This window comes from Leptosomus discolor, chromosome 5 (assembly GCF_034619465.1).
Source record: "Leptosomus discolor isolate bLepDis1 chromosome 5, bLepDis1.hap2, whole genome shotgun sequence".
In the NCBI taxonomy this organism is placed as follows: Eukaryota; Metazoa; Chordata; class Aves; order Leptosomiformes; family Leptosomidae; genus Leptosomus; species Leptosomus discolor.
In genome coordinates, this window is record NC_141395.1 from 78,277,404 (window position 1) to 78,300,059 (window position 22,656).

A 22,656-nucleotide genomic window follows, 5' to 3' on the forward strand; every position below is an offset into this window, starting at 1 on the left:
AAGCTTTGCTAGGCATAGTGGGTTTCTGGAGACTACACGTTCTGGGTCACAATCAGCTTGTGAGGTCTCTATCGAGTGACCTGAAAGAAGAACTTTTTCAAGTCTACTAGGTTTACGTGGCAAGGTTTTGGTGCTGGGGAGGCTAAGGGCCTCCCTCTTCTGGCTAAATGACGGAAGCTTGACAGACCCACCACTGGCCAAGGTTGAGCCCATCAGTGATGGTGGCAGCGCCTCTGCGGTAGCATATTTAAGACTGGGAAAAAACCTGCTGCACAGCATCTGTGAGAGAAGAGTGAGAATGTGTGAGAGAAACAGCTCTGCAGACACCCAGGTCAGTGAAGAAGGAGGGGGAGGAGGTGCTCCAGGCACAGGAGCAGAGATTCCCCTGCAGCCTGTAGTGAAGACCATGGTGAGGCAGGCTGTCCCCCTGCAGCCCATGGAGAGTAATGGTAGAGCAGATATCCACTCGCAGCCCGTGGAGGACCCCATGCCAGAGCAGGTGGATGCCTGAAGGAGGCTGTGACGCCATGGGAAGCCCGAGCTGGAGCCGACTCCTGGCAGGACCTGTGGACCCATGGAGAGAGGAGCCCATGCTGGAACAGCTTTGCTGGCAGGACTTGTGACCCCATGGGGGACCCATGATGCAGCAGTCTGTTCCTGAGGGACTGCACCCCCTGAAAGGGACCCACGCTGGAGCAGTTCATGAAGAACTGCAGCCCGTGGGAAGGACTCATGTTGGAGAAGTTCCTGGAGGACTGTCTCACATGAGAGGGACCCTACGCTGGAGCAGGGGAAGTGAGGGAAGAGGAAGGAGCGGCAGAGACAACGTGTAACTGACTGTAACCACCATTCCCCATCCCCCTGTGCCACGCAGTGGGGGCAAATATAGAAAATCAGGGGTGAAGTTGAGCCCACGAAGAAGAGAGGGGTGGGGGGAAGGTGTTTTTTAAGATTTGGTTTTGTTTCCCGTGACCCTATTTTGACTTTTGATTGGCAATAAATTAAATTAATTTCCCCAAGTTGAGTCTGGTTTTTGCCCCTGGTAGTAACTGGTGAATGATCTCTCCCTGTCCTTATCTCAACCTGATAAAGTGAAGTTTTCTACTTTTCTATGAATTTTGATTTTGCTAACACTTGAATTTGGGGTTGTTAAACTATGTGAAACTGTGGGTCCTGAAACTCTGCATAGCCTGTTTGCTGATGAAAGAGGAATGTGCAGAAACTGCAGGAACCCAGGAACAGCAGGAGCTCCCTCAAAGCTACCTATACGTACCAGATAGATATCAAGGAGACAGTAAGGAGACATCAAGGAGACAAAGCTGTCTACACATGCCAGATATTAAGGAGAGGCCTAGCAAACATCTACATGACTGATTCTTAGGGTTGCAGAACAAACAAGAGGTTGCATCAGGAAAGGGGCCCTGGCTTGTGCTCAAGAAGGAGGATTCGGCTAGAGGACATCTGAGGAAGACTACAGGTAACCACTAGAGACCCTCGAGAGACCACGACCCCTTTAGTTCTGCTTGACAGAGCGTGCGCAAGTGGCAAGGAACCCATGTAAAACATTTCTGGGAAATCATTAGTATAACACCGCCTTTTTGGGGAAAGATAGTGAATGTATAATGAGAAGGGTCTATAAAGGTGACCAAAAGGCGCGCTGCCCTTTGTGAAATGATTCGGGTGTGCGCCCAGCGCTGTAACAAAGAATGCCTTGCTTTCTAATTCCTACAAATTGGTCTTAGAGAGTTATTGATCTGATATTTTGATAAGAAACCCATGAGCCTTTCATCGTGTTTTTTCTCCCCTGTCCAGCTTATAAGAGGGATTGATAGAGCGGCTTGGTGGACACCTGGTGTCCAGCCAAGGTCAACCCACCACAGTCACTAAACAGCAGCAGAACAGACAGGACATGGTTTGTGTGGTAGCCCTTGGGAGCCTCTGGCGGAAAACACCTGAAGAGACCTGAGGTCAACCTCTAAGGTTCTGGAGCTGGGGGTATCAAGGGTCTGAGGTGCTTGTGCTGCACTAGATGTTCATAGGAAGGGTCCTCTCTACATCTTATGCAACCGTAGCAATGATTACACAGTGGGCTCAAGTGGAGAACCCCCGTTGCCCATGAATTCTGGAAGAGATCACGGTTTCTCCAGGAGGCAGAGATTTTGGAGCATCAACGGAGGAGGTGGCTCAGGCCCTAGAGTATAATTAGCAGAAAGTGAAAGGCCATGTGCTCTGTTTACCAGTGGAACCTGTTGTGTTGTGTGAAACCATCTGATGTGGAAAGCTGCTGTGTGGAGCACAAGTCATGGACCAAATGAATTGAAGGGACTTCTGTGGACATTTGGGGGATGTCCCACAGACTAAGGGAATGATGCCTGTATGTATGTCAAAGGATGAGGAGGGGAGTCATGATTGATGGAGATGTGTTGGAGAATGTGGGACCTGAGTATGGTGCAAATGGTATGGAACAAGGGGTGGAGATTGTACTGGTCTGACTGGGATGGAATTAATTTTCTTCATAGCTGTCCGTATGGTGCCATGTTTTGGATTTGTGGCCAAAACAGTGTTGGTAACACACCAGGGTGGTGGCTATTGCTGAACAGCACTTGCACAGCATCAAGGCTTGCTTTTTTTCCACTGTGCACCACCCCCCCACCCCCCCCCCCCCGCCCCCCAGCAAGTAGGCTGAAAGTGGGCAAGAGACTGGGAGGGACACATCCAGGACACGAATTGCCCAAAGGGATATTCCATGCCATAAAACATCAACCTCAGCAATAAAACCAGGGGCAGAGGAAGAAGAATGGTGGGGCTTTTTGTCTTGCAAGGTGACTGCTGCTGGGAGACTGGCTGGGCACGGGTCTGCCGGTGGGAAGTGGTGAGTGGCTGCCTTTGCATTGATTGGGGGTTTTGGGGGTTGGGTTCTTTGGTATCAGGGGTTTTTTTGCTCTCCTTCACTAATTAAACTGTCTTTATCTGGTTCTGCAAACATTCTCACTTTTGTTCTTCCTAGTCTCTTCCCCCGTCTCACTGCAGGGGAGGGAGTGGGGAGCGAGTGGTTGTGTGGGTGTTTGGCTGCTGTCTGAGGTCAACCCATCCGCTTTGGTTAGTCCCTGCGAGGCTGCCTCCCACTTGAAGAGTCTTTATAGGAAGACTGTGCAGTGGGATATTTTATTTATTTGCTACAGGATTTTTTATTCCTCCTTTGATTTTTCTCTGTTCCCATTTTCTGGATGGTGGTGGCAAGCAGGAGAGACGGAAGGAGGAAGGAGGCTTGCAGAAAAACAAAGCAAAAAAAATAATTTTTTTTTATCTCTTTAGTAGAAAAATTTGCCATTGCATTCATTTGAATCGTGCATCTCGTACTACCATGAGTTTGGTTTTGATGCAGGCTTTTGTTTAGAGGGTTTGTAACAGGATGGCGGGGGTTGTTGAGACCTCTCTTGAGTGGAACATGCAGCATCAGGATGGTGTTAGAAAAACAAAAGTGCTTCTGTCCAAGGAGAGGGAGATGGAGGAAAGATAAAAAGAGGTAGCGAGGATGGGGCCTGGTACATGTGGGTGATTGAGTCATGCTCTGTTGAGAAAGGCGTGTATGGGAAGGGGTCAGAGCAGTGTGTGGCACCTTGAGCATCACCTCTCTGCTGAGGCCCTCAGGAGAGAGAGGCAGAGCTGACGCAGACTGTCGAGGTGCATCAAGCCCTGGTGCGTCAAGGTGTGCGGTAGGACAGGCTCAAAGCTCATCTGCACACCCACGGAGGAGCACAGAGAGACAACAGCAGGAGAGGGAGTCCGATACCCTGACCCAGCAGCTCCCAGGAGCCATCAGCCCATCAACGGCCCATTTCCTCAAGCTGAGGAGCGCAGGGGCGTGATGGCAGGTGGGAACCCAAACTAAGGACTCAGAGGAAGGGGCACCCCAGCACAGGGTGTTACGTGTGACTCCTAGCATGCTGCCTACAGAACAGCAGATGTCCACTTGTGGTCCAGCAATAGGAGGCAACATTTCATTGCACTATTATCAGAACAGTTAGGAAATCAAGGAGCCCCAGCCAGTGTCCCCATTTCTTTGCTGCCATTTCAGGGATACCCACCCCTGCCCTGCTGTACCCCTGAGGGCACCTACAGCCCTTACTGGCCCTGACCTGCTGTCCTAGGTTACAGTGTAAAATGTGCCCCAAAAAAATATTCTATTACCATCTTCAGGAGCTGTTGAGACCAGGTGGGGCGGTGCTCCCTGCCTCCCCCCTCTGGACTATCTCCTGTTCATGGGCACAACAAGGCCTTATCGCCTGACCCATCGATAACTCGCTCCTGGGCTATCTCCTGTTCATGGCCCATCAAGGAACTGCCTCACGACTCCCCATCCCAGTGTGAGATGCTCTGCCCGGGGGGAAGGAGCCAAGCAGTCCATGCCAAATAAAAACGGAGATCTCCAATACCCGAGCAGCCTTCTTCCACTGGATTCCCAGAGGAGTTTTTCCCCCCACTGGAGTTCCAGAGGACAAGAGCTACCTACCTACCACTGGACCTTCGGAGGAAGACCAGACCCTTTTACCTGATCGCTGCTTCCACAGCACTACACCCATCGCTTCAGGAGGACTGCAGCCAGCATCTTATCGGACTGCTACTGCCCCCCTAACAGGGTGTCAGGTTGTATTTCTGACTCTGTCAGTGTAAACCAGGGGGTTGTTTGTTTTTCCCTGCCTTGTGTTATATATATATATATTAGTAAAGAACTGTTATTCCTATTCCCCATATCTTTGCCTGAAGGCCCATTAATTTCAAAATTGTAATAATTTGGAGGGAAGGGGGTTGCACTTTCCATTTCAAGGGAGGCTCCTGCCTTCCTTCGCAGACACCTGTCTTTCAAACCAAGACACCTGCCTAACCCGGTGCCCCCCGGCCCTGCCCATGGCCCAGGACCCCATTTCAGCTTCTGTGTTGCACCATAAAGCCAGTGAGGAGCAACTTTGGCCGAGACCATTTTTTCATTCTTTTAGCACAAAAATGTCTCCGATAGTTAGTTTCGTCCCCTAGGAAAGCAGGGTTTACATGGCTGCACTGCGTGTCTGCCTGCCATTTTCCCTTTCTCCACTTGCCTCTAAAACTTTTGCCTTTCTTCAAGGTTGACAAAGAGACAGAGGTCTCGTCACATTATCCCAACTTGTTTTGTTAAAATGCTCAACCAGGCAGGGAAGGTCAGTTGCATCGACCTTGCCATGATAGAAGGGCGCAGAGCTTACTCTCCTTCAGACATCAGTACACCACAAGGCAGAGATGCAGGAATGGAGATTCCATTACTTCTGCTGCTCACAAAATTTGGTGTTTACTCTTGTCAGAAACGCATCTGTAGCATTGTGAATATTATACAGACCGTAAATTGGAAACCAAACTGGATAGGAGATTGTATCTTGCCAGTCAGTGACTCAGAAAGACTTGGAGGGGGAAGAGAAGATTTCATAATCAGCTGAGCATGAGCTCATGAGATGCTGTTGATGCTGAAAAGACTAACGCAGTCTTTGCAAAGCACATGCACATGGAAATACTGAGTAGGAGTAGAAAGGTGACATTATCTCTTGCACTTGGCACTAGTATGTTGTTACTAAAATAACTTACTGTTCAGAAAAGCCATCCAAAAACTGGAAGGGCTCAGGAAAGGTCTGGGAGAATGATCAGACACCTGGGAAAAAGATATTATGGTAAGAGATCCAGACGTCAGTGTGTTCGTTTTGCCATTTATTTTTTCTTGTGGGGCGACTGAAATAGTCCATAAAAAAAACTACTTCACATGTCAGGTATTGCAATCACAAGGTGACAGTCAATGGAATAAAACTTCATCTTTGTTTTTACCCTTATTATAGTAGGAAGACATATTTAAAGTGACTGCTGGTGCTTGTATTTAAACGGTGCCTGAAGAGCCTCAGCCTAGCAAACATGCAGCAGCACCGCTGCCCTGCTCCATCCGTCTGTGTGGACGGCTTGGTCACAGCCTGGCTCTGGTCTGTTGTCATCTGCTCTTTTCCTGCCACTTCCTTGGTCCATTTTGACACCCTGTCTGGCATCAGTTGCTGCGTCCCCCTCTTCAGTTTCTTTGCCCTTCTTTTTCTTTCATCCTAGAAACTCTCCCCCCCCCTCCAGAAATTCCTCCCTCCTTTTACAAAGATTTCCGCTGTCTCACCAAACACTTCTCTTTTCCTTTTAAAGCCTTAAATTTTCCAGATGCTGAGAAATAGCCTAAAGTGGCTGAGTTTTGGAGCATCTGGCCTTGTATGGGAAAAGAAGGTAGCTAACACCCCTTGCCATGGACACCAAACAAAATAGTAACCCCATAGATTTGGGACACCAACCCCAGTCTTTTCCAGTTTCGAAAGACACTGAAGTTAGACATTTTTTACTCAGTTGCTCACTGGTTCTTTGTAGAATCTCTTTAACTCAATAAATGATTTCTCCTGGAGAGCTGGCTGTTGGCCACAGCACTGTATTTCACTGCATGCTGAAGAGGTGACACGAAGCTATAAAACAGAAGTAAGGTTTCCTACTAGCAGTATTGCGAGGGCGAAGTATGGTAAGGTGAGGATGCTAAGGAATGAGACCTGCTAAGGCCAGGTGGAATTTGCATTTATACAGGTAGTTCCAACATTAGTGAGAGAGTCCCAAATCCATGCAAAGAAAGAGAAGAAAGAGAAGAAAGAGAAGAAAGAGAAGAAAGAGAAGAAAGAGAAGAAAGAGAAGAAAGAGAAGAAAGAGCGAATGCTGACTGTTGATGGAGGTTAAAGGAAATCATGGGAGGCAGGTGAAGTTACTCCTTACCGGAGTGGTACCTCCTGGTGGCTCTGCATGGCTGGAAGGGAGCCGCTACCCGTTCTGGATGGAGACAGCTTTGCTGTGCCGTGCTACAGCCTGGTTAAACCACTTTCTGTGTATCCATTTGGTATTTCTTGGGGGCGTACTCAACATTCACTGCACTATGAATATTATTTTGCAATGAATGGGAGACTTCTTGGGATTTAATCGTGCTTTTGCCTTGGAAAGAGTGCTGTGCAATGTGTTGCTTACTTCTGCCTCACATATTGCAGCCATACGTCTTGGATTGTCTTTTGGTTTTAGGGGAGGTTCAGTAGATCACAATATATCAGTACATATTTTACCAAAGTTTCTTTTAAAGCCTTGATGAGAACAGTACCGAACAAAAGCTGTGTTAATACCTCTGACTGTGCACTGATTTCCTAGATTAGTTCCCTGTGAGACTGAAATTCAGCATATACTTTATGGTGGATCAACAGAGCACTTGACTCACAAACATATCCCAGTGGTAAGTTTTTTCATGGTCTGCCATTTTTGAGAGCTGACCTCAGGGTGGGTGAGGGCAGGGGACAGAAGGAAGGTCCTGCCAAGACAACGACTGTGTTGGAGTCACTGTTTGAGCACTCAGCAGCAGGATGTTTTATTGCAGTCATGCTGATATCGGGGAATACTGTAAGAGGAAAGGAGAGAGTAACAGGCAAATCACTGCAAAACATGCAGACTAGCAAGAACCCGTAAGACACAGTGAAGACTCGTTTGCCCACATGTCTTGTCTTCCATGTCACTGAAGTCGATGTTGGAGCGAACTCCTGGGTAGCAGCACCTTGGTGGCTGAAAGGTGAGTGGGCCACCTAGATACACACAGCTTTAGTGTACCACCTAGGTGCTCTAACCAGACACATAAAATCTGAATCTTTGGTTGGGAGTTTTCTTGTTACATCATGAGTCCCAAAATGAAAATTAATGTTCCTCTGGAGGCAGTGATGTATTGCTGATCAGTGTACCCGAAACCCTGGATGGTTTCTGTTACAGTCCTGATGGGATCTGCATGGACCAATGGTGGAGGGTCTTGTACTGATGTCAGTGAAGGCTTTTGGCCAATATGTAATTCTAAAGGATCTTAGTATGTTTTACATATATACTAAAAATCTATACTTGAGGTGGTGTCGGTACCGCTGGTTCCTGAGACAATGGTACTGGCAAAATACTGATGATACTGATGTCATGGTCATTTCTATATAAACCATACTGATCTATGCATAAATGAAGACAAGTAACAATTGATAGTGATACTCTAATAACATTCTCTAAAATGCCTGTCTTCCATGCTGTATTACGCAGCACCCTTATCAGTTGTCTCTCCGTTTGTATGTAAATAACCACCCTGTTTGTATGTAAATAACCACTCTAGTCTGACAGTGTCTGAGTTCCTTTCTGCCTGCATGCCAGTATTTAAGCAAAATCTAAATTTGTGAAGCCTGTACTGAGAGTCTGTAGGCCTTTCTGGAACTGTTTGCAATTTTTCCAGCTATGCCTGTGCCATACTTCTTGTTGCATTTCCACCTGGATTCAAAATGATATCCTGGACTAATTCAACTGCTAAGGAGAGGAAGAGGCACAGGCAGCCTTGATGTCCAGTGGAGGATCATGATGTACTAGAGACAGAGTGGATTATACCTTGAATGCTATCCAGCATTGCATAAAGATCAAGGATTTGAACGTGGCCTACAAGGCAATTGAGGACAGAGATTGTTACCGAAATATCAGATCAATAACTCTCTAAGACCAATTTGTAGGAATTAGAAAGCAAGGCATACTTTGTTACAGCGCTGGGCGCACACCCGAATCATTTCACAAAGGGCAGCGCTCCTTTTGGTCACCTTTATGGACCCTTCTCATTATACATTCACTATCTTTCCCCAAAAAGGCGGTGTTATACTAATGATTTCCCAGAAATGTTTTACATGGGTTCCTTGCCACTTGCGCACGCTCTGTCAAGCAGAACTAAAGGGGTCGTGGTCTCTCGAGGGTCTCTAGTGGTTACCTGTAGTCTTCCTCAGATGTCCTCTAGCCGAATCCTCCTTCTTGAGCACAAGCCAGGGCCCCTTTCCTGATGCAACCTCTTGTTTGTTCTGCAGCTGTAACAATTGGGACAGCGTGTATCCTCAGCAAATTTACCGATGATACAAAGCTGGGAGGAGTGGCAGATACAGCGGAAGGCTGTGCTGCCATTCAGCGAGATCTGGACAAGCTGGAGAGCTGGACGGAGAGGAACCAAATGAAGTTTAACAGGGGCAAGTGTAGGGTCCTGCACCTGAGGAGGAATAACCCCATAGACCAGTACAGGTTGGGGGTCGACCTGCTTAAGAGTATCTCTGCAGAGAGGGACCTGGAAGTTTTGGTGGATAACGGGATGACCATGAGCCAGCCATGTGCCCTTGTGGCCAAGAAGGCCAATGGCATCCTGGGGTGCATTAAAAAGAGTGTGGCCAGCAGGTTGAGGAGGTCATCCTCCCCCTCTACTCTGCCCTGGTGAGGCCACACCTGGAGTACTGTGTCCAGTTCTGGGCCCCCCAGTTCAAGAGGGACAGGGAGTTACTGGAGAGAGTCCAGCAGAGGGCTACTAAGATGATGAGGGGACTGGAGCATCTCTCATATGAAGAAGCACTGAGAGACCTGGGGCTCTTTAGCCTGGAGAAGACTGAGAGGGGACCTTATCAACACTTATAAATATCTAAAGGTGGGTGTCAAGAGGATGACACCAGGCTCTTGTCAGTGGTGCCCAGCGACAGGACAAGGGGCAACGGGCACAAGCTGGCACACAGGAAGTTCCACTTGAACATGAGGAGGAACTTCTTCACTCTGAGGGTGGCAGAGCACTGGAACAGGCTGCCCAGGGAGGTTGTGGAGTTTCCTTCCCTGGAGATATTCAAAACCCATCTGGACGCGTTCCTGTGTGACCCGCTCTAGGCTAACCTACTTTGGCAGGGGAGTTCGACTAGATGATCTCCAGAGGTCCCTTCCAACCCCTCTTATCAGTCCTGTGGAGGTCTCCTTAGTGTCCCTTTAACATCTGGCATGTGTAGATAGCTTTGTCTCCTTGATGTCTTCTTAATGTCTCCTTGATATCTGGAGATAGCTTTGAGGGTCCTCCTGTGGTTCCTGCAGTTTCTGCACATTCCTCTTTCATCAGCAAACAGGCTATGCAGAGTTTCAGGACCCAAAGTTTCACATAGTTTTACAACCCCAAATTCAAATGTTAGCAAAACCAAAATTCATACAAAAGTAGAAAACTTCACTTTATCAAAACTAAGAAAGTCTCCGATAGGGCGGAGTGGGATTTCCGTATTTCCATCTGATAACATTAAAAATTATTTTGTTCCTCTTTTAAAGCAAATTAATCTTTGTTCATACAGCTGACCTGATAGTGTTGCAAATCTTCAGTGGTAATGAAAAACTTCTCTACACAGAGTTAGATAAGTAGAGACGTCCTTTATTAACGATGCGCACCATGTGCACCAGGGACATGGGATCCTTCCCAAAGATGTCCACCTACACATTGCAGTCAACAAATATTTATATATTAAATTCATACATATTCAGCCTCTGTCACAGTCTTCTATTGTTCCCTTTTGAGTAGGGGGTACAATTTGGGTAAGCGGTCCGTGAGTCAGAGGTCTCGACCACTCCTCGAATTGACCGTATTTGGTCAAGGAACATGTACTTGGCTTGTAGGCTCTTGGCTGGTGCCTACTTCAGTCATGATTCAAAGATTATACACAATGGGTACCATCATAAATCCTGTCTTGCAGACATCTTGGACTATAACATATTATCCTTGTTTCTAACCACTAGCAGATTATTGGTTAATGAATACCTTAGGTCTGGGACTTTACAGCGGTATGCTAGCAGCATTGGCAATCCAGATTTTTTTTCTTATTTGATCATTTATTCCATTTGAGACTTATTTTCCCAAAATAATCATTAGTTTCTCCTACTAATATCCACTAATTAGAATTCTTGATAATCAAATCAAGATGGGAAAAGTAAGGGGATTTCTAAGCAGTATCCTAAAATCCTAAATCTGGTGAATTCTGCAACAATAGGTTTTTAAAATCGTATATGATATGTCAGTTCTGTAAACTGCAATGAAATGCTCATTTCCTGCAGGATCAGCCTTCTCTTAAAATTGAAATAAAATGTCTGTATTTGTGAGAATTTTTTTTTTTTTTTTTTTTTTACCAGGGTACCTCAAACATTGCTAAGTGGTTCTGCTGCATAAAGGAACGTACTTAGCTTAAAATGTTATCGTTCACAAAGGTGAATTAAAATGAGTCTTAGTGTTCCCTACAGCAAGACTGAAAGCAGAGAGAGTTTCATAGACCTTCATTTTGACCCAGTATGGCTGCTCTGAGGTTCTCATGAACAGACCTTCCCCTACTAGTTTATTGAATGTTTCAATTAATTTTCAGATACCTCGGAATACTTTTTGCTTGTTGAGTACTATATAAACAGTATTAGCAAAGAGCTGTGAGATGGAGCAAATGGCCTGATTTGACAGTCACTGAAGCTGGTGGAAAAGCTAAAGGCTGTGAGCTTTCCAGGAGGTTCAAAGAGGGATACAGAAGCGTCAAATTACTCACAATTCCATTCAATCAATAAGCACTCTACTCCCTCCACCATGGCAACTCAATTCGCTCTACTAGGCAAAATATCCTTACTGAAAATTGTGTGCTTAGCGTTAGTGGACTGCATTGAGTTGCAGCAGGTTGCTGAGATGCCAGACTTATGGTGTAATATGTGCCAAAAGCTCATTTGCGCAACCACAAAGGAGTACAGAGAGAACAGCAGGAGGGGGAGCCAAATAATACCCTGCCCCAGCTTCTCCCAGGCCCATCCCAGGAGCCATCAGCCCATCAAAGGCCCATCTGCACCAGCCCACAGAAGCGTGGGGACACAAAGGCAGGTGGGAACCCAAATGAAGGACTCAGAGGAAGGGACGCTCTGTCTGGATCCCACCCAGGGCTGCCCCAGAGGACTCTCAGCCTCGGTGTCCACAAGTGAAACCCCCTCAGATGAGTTAACACCAGAGTACCGTTGGGACTGAAACGTGTTGCTGCCTGGGGACATGGGATGCATTATGGCCAGGGGTGTCTCTAAGGGTCATGCCACAGGGAGTGGCCTGCTGAGGACCAGGGACATCCCAGCCAGCTCTGTGTTTGTGTGTGTGTGATGGTCTGTACCAGCTACTAGAGTGGGGACTGAGGCCCCGAGGGCTCAAATGTCCAGGTGCCAGCAACTGGGGAGACTGGGACCTAGGGGCAGCTGTTGGAGGGATCCATCTTGTACAGAGGTGTATATATCTGTATATTCTCACTAGTGGACCTCCATCCTGTTCAGCTGGAGAGGTGAGAAGGATGAGGCCATCAGTGCTGTCTCTGTGAGTGCTCTGTATGTCTGTCTGTGTTCTCTGTGTTTTCTGTGTTGCCAGCTGTGTATGTATGTGTATATATGGTGTATACATGTGCTCTCTGTGTGCGTGCCTACCAGGTGTACAAGCTCAGGCTCAAAGCTGGTGGGACCTCAGGCATGGAGTGGCCCCAGCCTGGCCTCTCTTGGACTGCCAAACCCAGCACAATATGTTTTCCACTGGTAACATGCTTTCTCATTTATTTGTGGTGGTTTCAAAAGTAGAGTAAGTCTGACACAAGAATAGAAAGATATGGGGCATTTAGTATTGTAGTTTCTCATTTCCTTCCTTTTGGGGGTTGGACTTGTATGCAACGGGCAGAAAACTACTGCACAGCAAGCTTGTTGGTGGGTTCATTTTCTAGAATTGGAAATCCGATGGCTGAGATGGGCTTGGGGTGGGGTGGGCAGTTGGAGGAGCGACAGGTAACAAAAAAAATGGTATATAACATTTTGTGTGTATATAAATTATAGGCTAACACCCACCTATAAAATATTCACTAATGCACAAAGTTTATGCATCAAAAGCTTGTGGAACAGTGAGTTTCAGATATGAATGTTAGGGATTAAGAAAGAAAACACCTCCAAGTCTAAATATGTGGATTTTAAATATTTAAATATGAAATGTATCTTAAATATATAGACAAACATGAAAGGCTGATGTCCTTCAAAAAAGGAGCCAGAGCTCAGAATTAACTGCTTCCTGTTGAGAAGAATATGAAGAGAAACCAAAAATACTCCCAAGAAGTAACCTGTGCTGCAAACCAATGTATACACAGAAATTCTTCAGTAGGTGACCTAGTTCTAAAGACCATTGGGAATTTATGTCCATTGCCTGTAGAGAGACAAGGTGTCCTCAGAAATCCTGCTGTGAGGAAGCCCATGCATCCGTGGAAATAGTGTCGGACCAAATTTCCTCATTGGCGTAATTCCACCATATTAAAAGAAGTGATGTGAAGAAGGAGCATAGCCCTGTGTTTTCATATTTGAGCGAAAGGACCTTAAAATCTTCATTTTAGTTCAGCTCCCAAACAGAAGCTCTTTTGTAATATCCTAATTGCCTAACTCCTATTTTTGGTTCCTTTTCTGTGAGGTGAGAATTTTGTGTGGCTTTGTTATCAGTGGAAGTATTTTTCCTTCTCTAGGGAAAAAAAAACCCTATCATTAAATCAAATCAATCATCTTTTACTATATTTATGCTTGCTTTTTGTCAGTGATACATACTGACATCAGGAGAGATACCTCCTAGCATATTTTATCTGTTTGTCTGGAGATGAATTTTGCTCCCTAAGGCTGTGTAATTCTTCAGTGTCAAGCAGCTGATTTATATTACTTTTGTTGTAATAGTTCTACAGCCAAATAATTTTGATTGCCAGGACATCTTATCCAGGCTTCATTTCTCTTACGTGTTTTTGACTTTATTTGTATACTTTATTTTTGTGTGCTTTTTTATACTTTTTATATTTTTTGTATACTTTAAGGTATGATGAATTGATACCTTACAGAGTGTGAAACATACAGAGTGGAACAATAAGTATGTTTATCAATGGCTTTATTCCTTTCTCCTTTCAAAGGAATCATCTTAACATTTCATGGTATGTATTTGCAATATGATTTTGAAACTTAAACAACTCTGAACTCTCATCAAATGCATCTTCTGTATAATAGTGCTTTTGCAAAATGTCTTGTTACGGATTTTTTTGGTAGCTGGATCACTTTCCTACATCAAAGTCTGCCACGCTCACGAGTACTTCAACAAAAGGAGTAATCTGGCTATACCACTGTAAAGTTTTCTGAGTGAGGCAGAAAAAAAGTAAAGCTGACACAAAAATCTGCGTCACGTTATGAGAAAAGCTTCTGTCTTTGTTGCGCGTATCATTGTCGGAGCGAAATGCTGTTTGTAGTGCATCTTCCCTTTCGCAGCAGCCTGCAAGAGCAGTCACTGGGCTCGTCGTAATCGTCGGTTTGCTCTTGAAAATGAATGCTTCTGGTGTGAGGCCACTGTGCAGGAAGCATGACCTCATTCTGCCTCTGCGCCGCTGATTGCACAGGCTGTTTTCAAAAGGAAACAGGGGCCTTCGCAGACCTGCCTGGCTGAAGGCGCGGGGCTCATCTTTTGCGGGAAGCTGCAGAAGGAGCACCCTCCACTTCACGTCTCCGAGGCTCTCGTGTTGATGATGAGAAACTGTTTTGCGTAAATGTGTTAATAGTGAAATGGATTTTCCAGGTTTGGAAGGTTTTACACATTTATCTCTTAATATATTTGTCAGCTGAGGAATAACTAAGCTTTAGATGAATTTCTATACTGCTCTTTAGGGAGTTTTGTTATTTTTGTGAATGTTGTTATCCTTACCTGCAGGGAGAAAAGACTAGACTGCTCTTCAAAAATGACTGATATGTGTGAACATTTAAAACTCTCTTTGTAGGCACTTGGGTTTGGTAGGTACAATAGAATAAAACTGGTTGCCCGGGCTTCAGCTATTTTAATAGTTAGCACTATATTTTAGTACATGCTCATGTAAATATTTAGAATGTAAACATGGACATGGGATTGCTGGCTACTAATTGCATCATTGTCTTACAGATTAATTTTGTTAACGGATGGAAAGGTGATTAAAACTGACTGGTTTGGACAGTGACTTTTTGTTTCTATTAGGACATGGGCTTTTGGGTGTTCTGAAATTCAAGGGGGGTTGTTGCCTTAAACTTTTATTTGGATTCTTGACATTAAATATTGCCACGTTCACCTCAGATTCACTTTTAGTGAGATTTCTTAAAGCTCTTGGCCTTTTCACATGTCATATTTTAAACGTTCCGTATTGATGCTCATTTTGTGGACTACAGATATAATACTACTGCCTCATTGTACAGTGGTGGTTGAGATGCTTTGTTTTGGCTTGCTTATATTGTTACTATAGCTTCTCATGCTATTAATAGCCCAGAAATGGGTCTGAATATTAAAGCAGAACAGTGTGTAGCGTTGTCTACAACATGATGTTCCATGCTTTCTCCAGCACTGGTTGAATTATTATTTTCAGGAACCTTCTTCATTTACACATGAGAAAAAAATTTTTGTGATCAAGGGTACCAAAATAATCCATTGGACTGCCTGTTCTATGACTGTTTGCAGAAGCTTGATATTACCATTACTTAAAGTAGTTTGAAAGCAAATTATAACTGCTTATTAACTGTCCTTCAAAAGAAAGTCACCGCCTCCCCAGTAATACATTTGCCTGTGTCTGTCTCTCACTCTTTGTTATAAATATATTTATATACTCTTTTTTACCTTAAATTTTACTTTTGCGGAGGGTGGCAGATAAACCGTGTCCTGCAGAGACATACTTTGCAAATTTATGAGACAATTCAGATTAGTAACGGAAGGACCGTGGTTTGTTCTGCCACTTTGATCAGAATGTGTCAACACTTCCTAATGAAAGCACTACCCATATGTAAGCTACTATTCTTAAAATTATTCTTTTTTAGTGGTTTCTACTTTGTATTATCATAACTGAGAAAATCACATGCAGTACAGCTCTGTTGGGGGTTTCGGTTGCTGGAAAGTTTCACTCTCAAGTTACTAAAGAATTGTAGTAGGTATAATTGATGCTGAGGTATACGTCTGCATCCCTTTTCAAACAAATTTGCCCTAGAATCCATCACTTTTGTCTAAGTGAGAATATTACAATATGATATATACTGATGATATCTTACACAGCCTAATTTTCACATACGACAAAATAAAACTTACTTCTGTTTCTTTTAAAACTCTTTTACAGATAATCTATATTGCCTGTTGTCCCAAGGTGTATGAAACAATCCTTTTAAAGATGGATGGAATATCACATGTTGCGTCGACACCAGGAGCATGTAAATTCATCTGAACTTTTGATAAAAAGAAAAAAATATCTGTTGTGAAGTGGATTTTGTTTGACTGATAAGAATTTGGATTTTGCAGGTTTTAGTTCACATCCAGACCCACACACCACCTGCTGAGTTCTTCCTGTATTTTCTTTTAGAGTTTGGATGAATTTTTTGATTTTAAGTATAATATTTTTGCACAATTAAAAACCATGATTTTGCCTAAAATAAGAGAAATTATATCAGGAGCTGACGGTATATGAAAAAAAAAAAAAAGGTTTATGAAATACAGCACCGCTCTCACTTTTTGTACCGGTTGTTATGTAGCATTCTGACCAATGCTGCTTGATCTCTTTCTACCTCCACCAAGTTTATTTCAGTTGTCTCCTCCTTAAGTTGTTTTTGCAAGGGTTAGAGCATAATTTTCTCATGGTAAAGTGACATGGTTTTTGTTTTTTTCAAAGTGTAGGAGAACCAGTATGTATGAGAGCAGTGTAATAGGACTGATTTGGAAAAAATAACCTGTAAGGTTTTCCTTCCCTCCTTTGGGGACCCTGTCTGGTCCCAAGACTCAGTCAGCCTTCACATCCAGGCTGTGACTGACAACTGAGCTCCAAATGAGGATAGACAAGATTACCAAAGTGGAAACACCAACCTTCATGTCTTCTTTGTCTCAGCTCGTAATTGAACACACACAAAATTAATTCTCTCTAGACCTGTCTCCGCTCATGGGTGAGCGATGGGCATTTATTAACTGTGTTGTGAGTATGATGCTCTGAAGATATGGGAGAGGCAGGGTGATATAGGGAAAGATCATATCTTTTATCTTTCTGTGTAATAACAGATACAAATTCTCCCTATGGATAGCCATTGCTCATATTTTGTAAGATGGATTCTGTCAGATGCTCAACATCTGGCAGCACTTTGCAGACTTGAACCATGGTAATCCAGACAAATCCTATTTCCTTAGTCTCCTGCCACAATATTGTTGTCAAGTCTTTGTCACTGTCGCTGTCCCTATGCCTGTTGCACTACGTCTGCAATTTTCATCTGAAAAATACATTGTAATGGTAATGCTGGCTCTTCCATTCCTCTCTGTATCTGTTGCCAGTACATGTAGTATTTTTGGCATGAAATGGATTTCTGAGAAAATACCATTAAAATTACTGCAGCTATTGCATTTGTGTCCATAATTATTTCTCTCGAGGTTGTAAGCTGTGTAGAGTACAAGTATTTGATCATGGTTGGCTCTGATTCTGTGTTGTCCTGGTCGAGATGAGTTTCCTATAAACACTATGTCTTTTCCCCATTATTTCATCTGTTTTATCTCCTTTAGTCTCTCCCTTAATTTCCTTTTCTTTTTTAGCTTCTTTTACGATCTTTTTGATACGCACAAGGTACTTGCCAGTGAAGACTTATCAACTGCTTGAGCTGTCAGTACGTTTGATAACGACTCCTTATTTGGCCTTTGCCTCTGCAGGTTCAACAGCATTTAACGGAGAACATAGACGCAGCCTCTCACATGTTTTTCCAAGGTATTGAGGAAAATCATGCTTGTTTAATTTTATTTTTATTTTGTTAGAGATTTTGTACAGTCCCTATTGAACCACTTAGAATTGTAGTGCTGATATTAATTTAATTACTGCTTTAAATAGACGTTCAGAAGTACTGCTATGGAGATTGGAAGCACTGGCTTTGCAACTACAAGGTTTTGGAATATCTCTGTTCCATCTGCTTTTCCCTCCACTGAAATTAGGGTATCCCTCTGTGACATGCCATAAAGGATAGTTAAACTTGCTGCTGAAACCCATGTCAGCCACTGAATCAGTGCAGTGTCTTCCTTTCTTTCCATGGATGTCACTGCATGGCCACTTGGAACTCAAAGACGTTGAGGAGAAAGGACTAACCATAAATCAAATTTTACTTGAGCTAAGTAAAATGTCCACAACATTTAGCTTTTTTCACCTCTACCCCTACTTACTTCTATTTTAAGTACCATCTCATCTATTTTTCTGTGCTATATTTCATCTCAAAGTCAATTGTACTTCAGTGCTGAATGAAGTTATCACCATGTGTAGACTTTATCCCATGTTGTTCTGTCTGCACGGTATTCTAGGATTTGTGAGAATTAAAAGCCATGGATCCTTAAATCTTCGTTAAATATGGCTAGGTTATAAAAAGCAAATAAATCCTGCCTGGGTCAGAGGCACTCAGGCTTGTACCATGCAGGGTAACTCAGAGGAGCAAAATACTGGAATACCCCTGACAGCTCTAGGTAGGCGTAGATCTGGCAGGACTTCTTGGCCAAGAGCACTGCCACAGAGATGCACCACGCGCTTCTCAATTCAAGCTGGCTTCATGCGTTCACGAAATGCTCCACCTGGCCTGAAGCCCTCCTGTAATCTGAAGCTCTGGAAGGTGTGGTGCAGGCACACGCTAGCTCGCTGAAACCCCCTAGGTCCAGAAATAATATCATTATATTCACATATTTTAAATCCATGTCATTACTAGCCCCCATCAGCTGGTAATGTAAATTTGTTACTATTAAATCATGGGTTTGCTGTGTCTAGACATTCACTAAGTTCGAGGGTTTAATTTCTCCTTTTCAGTTGTGCTTGTGCCCTTTTGGACGATGACCCTGCCTGTGAGTGTTGTTCCACAAATCCTCTGACAGGCTCCCTTTCCACATATCGCCGCAGCCCTCGACTGCTTTCTAATGGTTATTACATTTTGGCAGAAGACAGTCTTCTGTCTGATGAAGAGGGCAACGTAACACTGACACCATCCCAGACAAGTGTTAAATACAAAGAGAATTTAGTTCGGTAAGTGAAATATATGCAGATTTTACTCAATGTGGGCAATCTCTGGACTTATCTGGAGGTATCTGTGTGTCTGTCTACATTTTGATTTGCATAAGATCAGCACTGCTTCTTAATGGGTATATCTCAATTGATTGAGTTTAGAGAGTGAAGTGATTGAAGGAACTTGATTTTCAGGCATGTCTAATCTTACTACCCAAAAACTCTTCAGTACACAGTTGACGCTGTAATTGGAGTTGTGTCCAGTAAAGGAGAGCTACAGCTCATTTTGCTAATGGGGTATTACCATGATAAGGAATAAGAAAAATTTAAATATATATATATGTGTGTGTGTGTATATATATATGTATATAAGATATAAATATATATAAATATAAATATAAATATAAATATATAAATATAAATATAAATATATATATATATATATATATATATATATATATATATATATATATATATATAAATATATATATAAATAAAAAGGTCTAGTCCCGGAATTCTTACTCAGAGAAGAATCTCTCTTGATTTCAAAAGAACATCTGTTTAGGAAGATATATAAAACATGGTTCAAAAAAAGTTGAAGTACAGTGGATTCAGGCTGTACCAAATGCGATACGGTAGGGCGAAACTCACAGGCAGCGTGCGACCACTCAGAGCAGTATCAGAGCCCAGCAACTGTCGTATCACCTGGTATCACAAAATCCAACATCACCACAGCATGACACACTGCCATGCTGCTAATACATTCCCTGACATTATTGCAGTGTGCGGCAGTCATTTTTGGTGACATCCCCAGCGTCAAGAACAGATCTAGGAAGGACACCCAGAACCTATTTTTTTCATGTCAGTCCTGCAAGCTGTAGAGCTCGGGCCCTGCTCAACAAGAACAATTAACTCTACTCCTCGACAATGTGCCTTTTCTCTCTAGCGTATTCAGGCGAAGGAAGAAAATCCGTCGCTCTCTCGCCAGCTTGTTTGACGTCGGTGCCTCCAGTTCATGGCTCAGCAGCACTGTCCTCAGCAATATGGGTTCCTCCCATGCAGATGATCCTTGGCCTGATGGATGCAATGAACTGGAAGCCAGTCAGGGTGATATTGGTAAGCCCTGACCAGTCACCAAGTAATCAAGCTACAACATTACAGTCTATATTTAGGGGGACTTGGGCATCTCTTTCTGTAGGTTTTGTAGGGGTTGTCTGCCAAGATGTGCAGGTAAAGGACGAACAACAGAATTCTAAGTGGTGAATTGAGCTCCTGGCATTAAAACAGAGTATGAGTCCGCAAAGACCTTTGTGTCAAAAAAGCATTTTTTAGACTGATTTTGAAGCAGTGATGTTTCGCTGGTGTCATTAATATGTGGCACTGTCTGCTTTCGCCTGGCTGTGTTCGTAATTTCCCTGTGTTACCTCTACGCATTTTTGTCTTTACTCCGCATGTTTTCTCCTGCGTACATTGAACCTGCCAATTCCCTACCCCTAACAATTTGGAAACCTCCCTGTGACTAAGTAATTACTCCCCGCCCCCCCAATCATTAACACAAAGTCGCAGAGCTCTTCTTTTGTGCAGTCTCAGTTACCTATGCACTTTTTGTAGGTGCTTCAGACTTTTCTGGTGAATATAATAGCCATGTGCCACAAAGGCAAACTCCAGCGTCTAATGGAGCCTCTCTCACCGAAGATGAGGAATTTCTTCAGTGTGGGAAACAATGTTGTGCTTCAAAATCCTGCTCTCCATTTATGATAAATGCAAATGAAGAGACTTGGAGCAATGCAAGTATGTTACGTTCTTATTCTGATATGCTTCAGTTTTAGAATCAATTGAAAATACTCACATTAAAAATGTTGATATGGACCCTTGCAGAATAGAATTTATTTCCGGAAACATACATCTTAAATGATTGATTAAAAATAATAAAATCTTAAAATTGGTATTTACTTGTTCACTACTCCCAGCTCACATCTATTCGTCTCTGATTTTCAGCGATAAATGGAAAAAGAAAAAAAGTAGAGTGAAGAGGAAAATGGAGTAAAGGGCATGGGAACAAAACCCGAAACAGGCAATTATTCAGAAAGGCTTGTTTTCTGAGAGCATGGAGGGCACAGTGTCTCCATGGTTGTGGGGGAAAAAGACTCCTGAGAGACACCCAGAGCATGAAAATTAGTTTTCCGCTTTGAGTCACTCTAGATGAGTTCTTTTAAAAAGAAACTGAAGAGACTGGGCTTACAGGCTGAAGGTAGTCAAACACCTCCTGTCATGTATTTGCTTTCCTGACAACTCATGAAAATTATTTTCTTGTTTTTTGTTTTAGAATCCAGGACAGTGCGAAATGTCCTTTCTCAGATGGTTGCACTGATCGTGTGTTTAATCATTTCAGTATGTACAAGGTAATTTTTATTTCTTTTATTTGTTAATCTGACATGAATGCTTACTCCATTTCGACTGGTGAATAAAACATAAATTAAGGTTCACATTCTCAAAGTTAGATATATCATACTGTGAAAATATATTTTCACATGATAGTCGATGTAGGAAAATATCTGAGCTATATAGGTATGAACAAAAATAAGGAATATGTACACAGATATGAAAACTATTTTGTCAAGTGTGTTTGGACAGGAGTTTTGTAAGGCTGAGAAGAATCCGAAGGGATCCATGTCTTTCTGAGTGACCAATATGGGTGTTTCCCTCAGCCTGGGAATGCTGAGGTCTTTATTTCTAGGAGATTATCTTCAATAGTTTAAGTGATTTAAAGTTTCAAATTGCAGTTCACCCACCAGAGTTCAGAGGGTTCATCTGCAAGAACCTTCTCTCCTCCTCCCACCCAGGCTTCACCTCTATCAACCCAATATGCATCCCTTGGTTTTTTCTAACCTTTATGGGTATTGTTATGTTCTCAGATATTTTCTGGGAGGATTGTCTGCCACTTTGTTGCTGATAATTTTAGTTTGTAAGTACAAACTTTCTTTATCTACAACACACAATATTTTACTAAGTCACATCTGAGGACCAAAATCCATCCTTGGATGAACATCCACAGCTCTTACTGATGCTCATAAGAGCAATATGTGGGAATATGGGGACGGAATGTAACCTTCAATCAGTTGCAGGATTTTGCATTTAAATTTCACAGTTCTTTTGTCCCAGGATGCTGCTGTGTCATCTTTCTTCAGTCTTGACACATCTTTCGAAACAACTAAGTTTTGGTAAGTGGCTCCATGTCATGTGATGAATAGAGGAAATTGGAAATTTTATATTAAGAAGAGGAAGGAGAGATTCCTTCTGTTGTTTTCATATCAAAAGATAGAAAGCCTGATCTGATGTTATTGATGGAGGATTTGGCTTTTCCTGTTACCGATTGTATTCATAGGAACTTTCTGTTCATTTTTAAAAACTGCCTTTTCATAATGTGCAATAAATGTTGTAACACCTATTTGTCAGCAAAAAAAGGAACATACACGTAATATGCCATAAGATGAAGATGCAGAGACAGAGCAAGGATAGTAACTTACTATGAATCCAGAGGTGTGATTTCAAGCCTTGTGCTGAAGTCCCAGGCCACCAAATCGAGCCTTTCTTTTTGACTGGAAAAAATAAAACCGGCTGACTATGCTCCGAGCCACATCACCACCTTCCAGGGACTATGGCATTGATATGACTTGGTCCCACTAACCCAATGCACCGTTAAGTTCAGGACAGAGCTCTGCCTTTG

The 22,656-nt window shown here is 43.2% G+C and overlaps 1 protein-coding gene across 1 annotated transcript; it reads left to right on the plus strand.

Moving 5' to 3' along the window:
* Positions 1-14,484: 14,484 nt before the first annotated feature.
* Positions 14,485-22,154, plus strand: TMEM71 (transmembrane protein 71). Its single transcript, XM_086465917.1, has 8 exons — positions 14,485-14,497; positions 17,609-17,663; positions 18,738-18,950; positions 19,876-20,045; positions 20,541-20,720; positions 21,256-21,331; positions 21,845-21,894; positions 22,078-22,154. The coding sequence occupies exons 1-8, from the start codon at positions 14,485-14,487 to the stop codon at positions 22,152-22,154; spliced, it is 834 nt and encodes a 277-aa protein (XP_086322043.1).
* The last annotated feature ends 502 nt before the right edge of the window (positions 22,155-22,656 follow it).

What these genes read in the sequence shown, in the direction of transcription:
- TMEM71 (XM_086465917.1), top strand. An exon ending in ATCATTTCAGTATGTACAAG is followed by an intron (nt 21,332 to 21,844) that starts GTAATTTTTATT and finishes TTATGTTCTCAG; the next exon opens with ATATTTTCTGGGAGGATTGT. An exon ending in GTTGCTGATAATTTTAGTTT is followed by an intron (nt 21,895 to 22,077) that starts GTAAGTACAAAC and finishes TAAATTTCACAG; the next exon opens with TTCTTTTGTCCCAGGATGCT.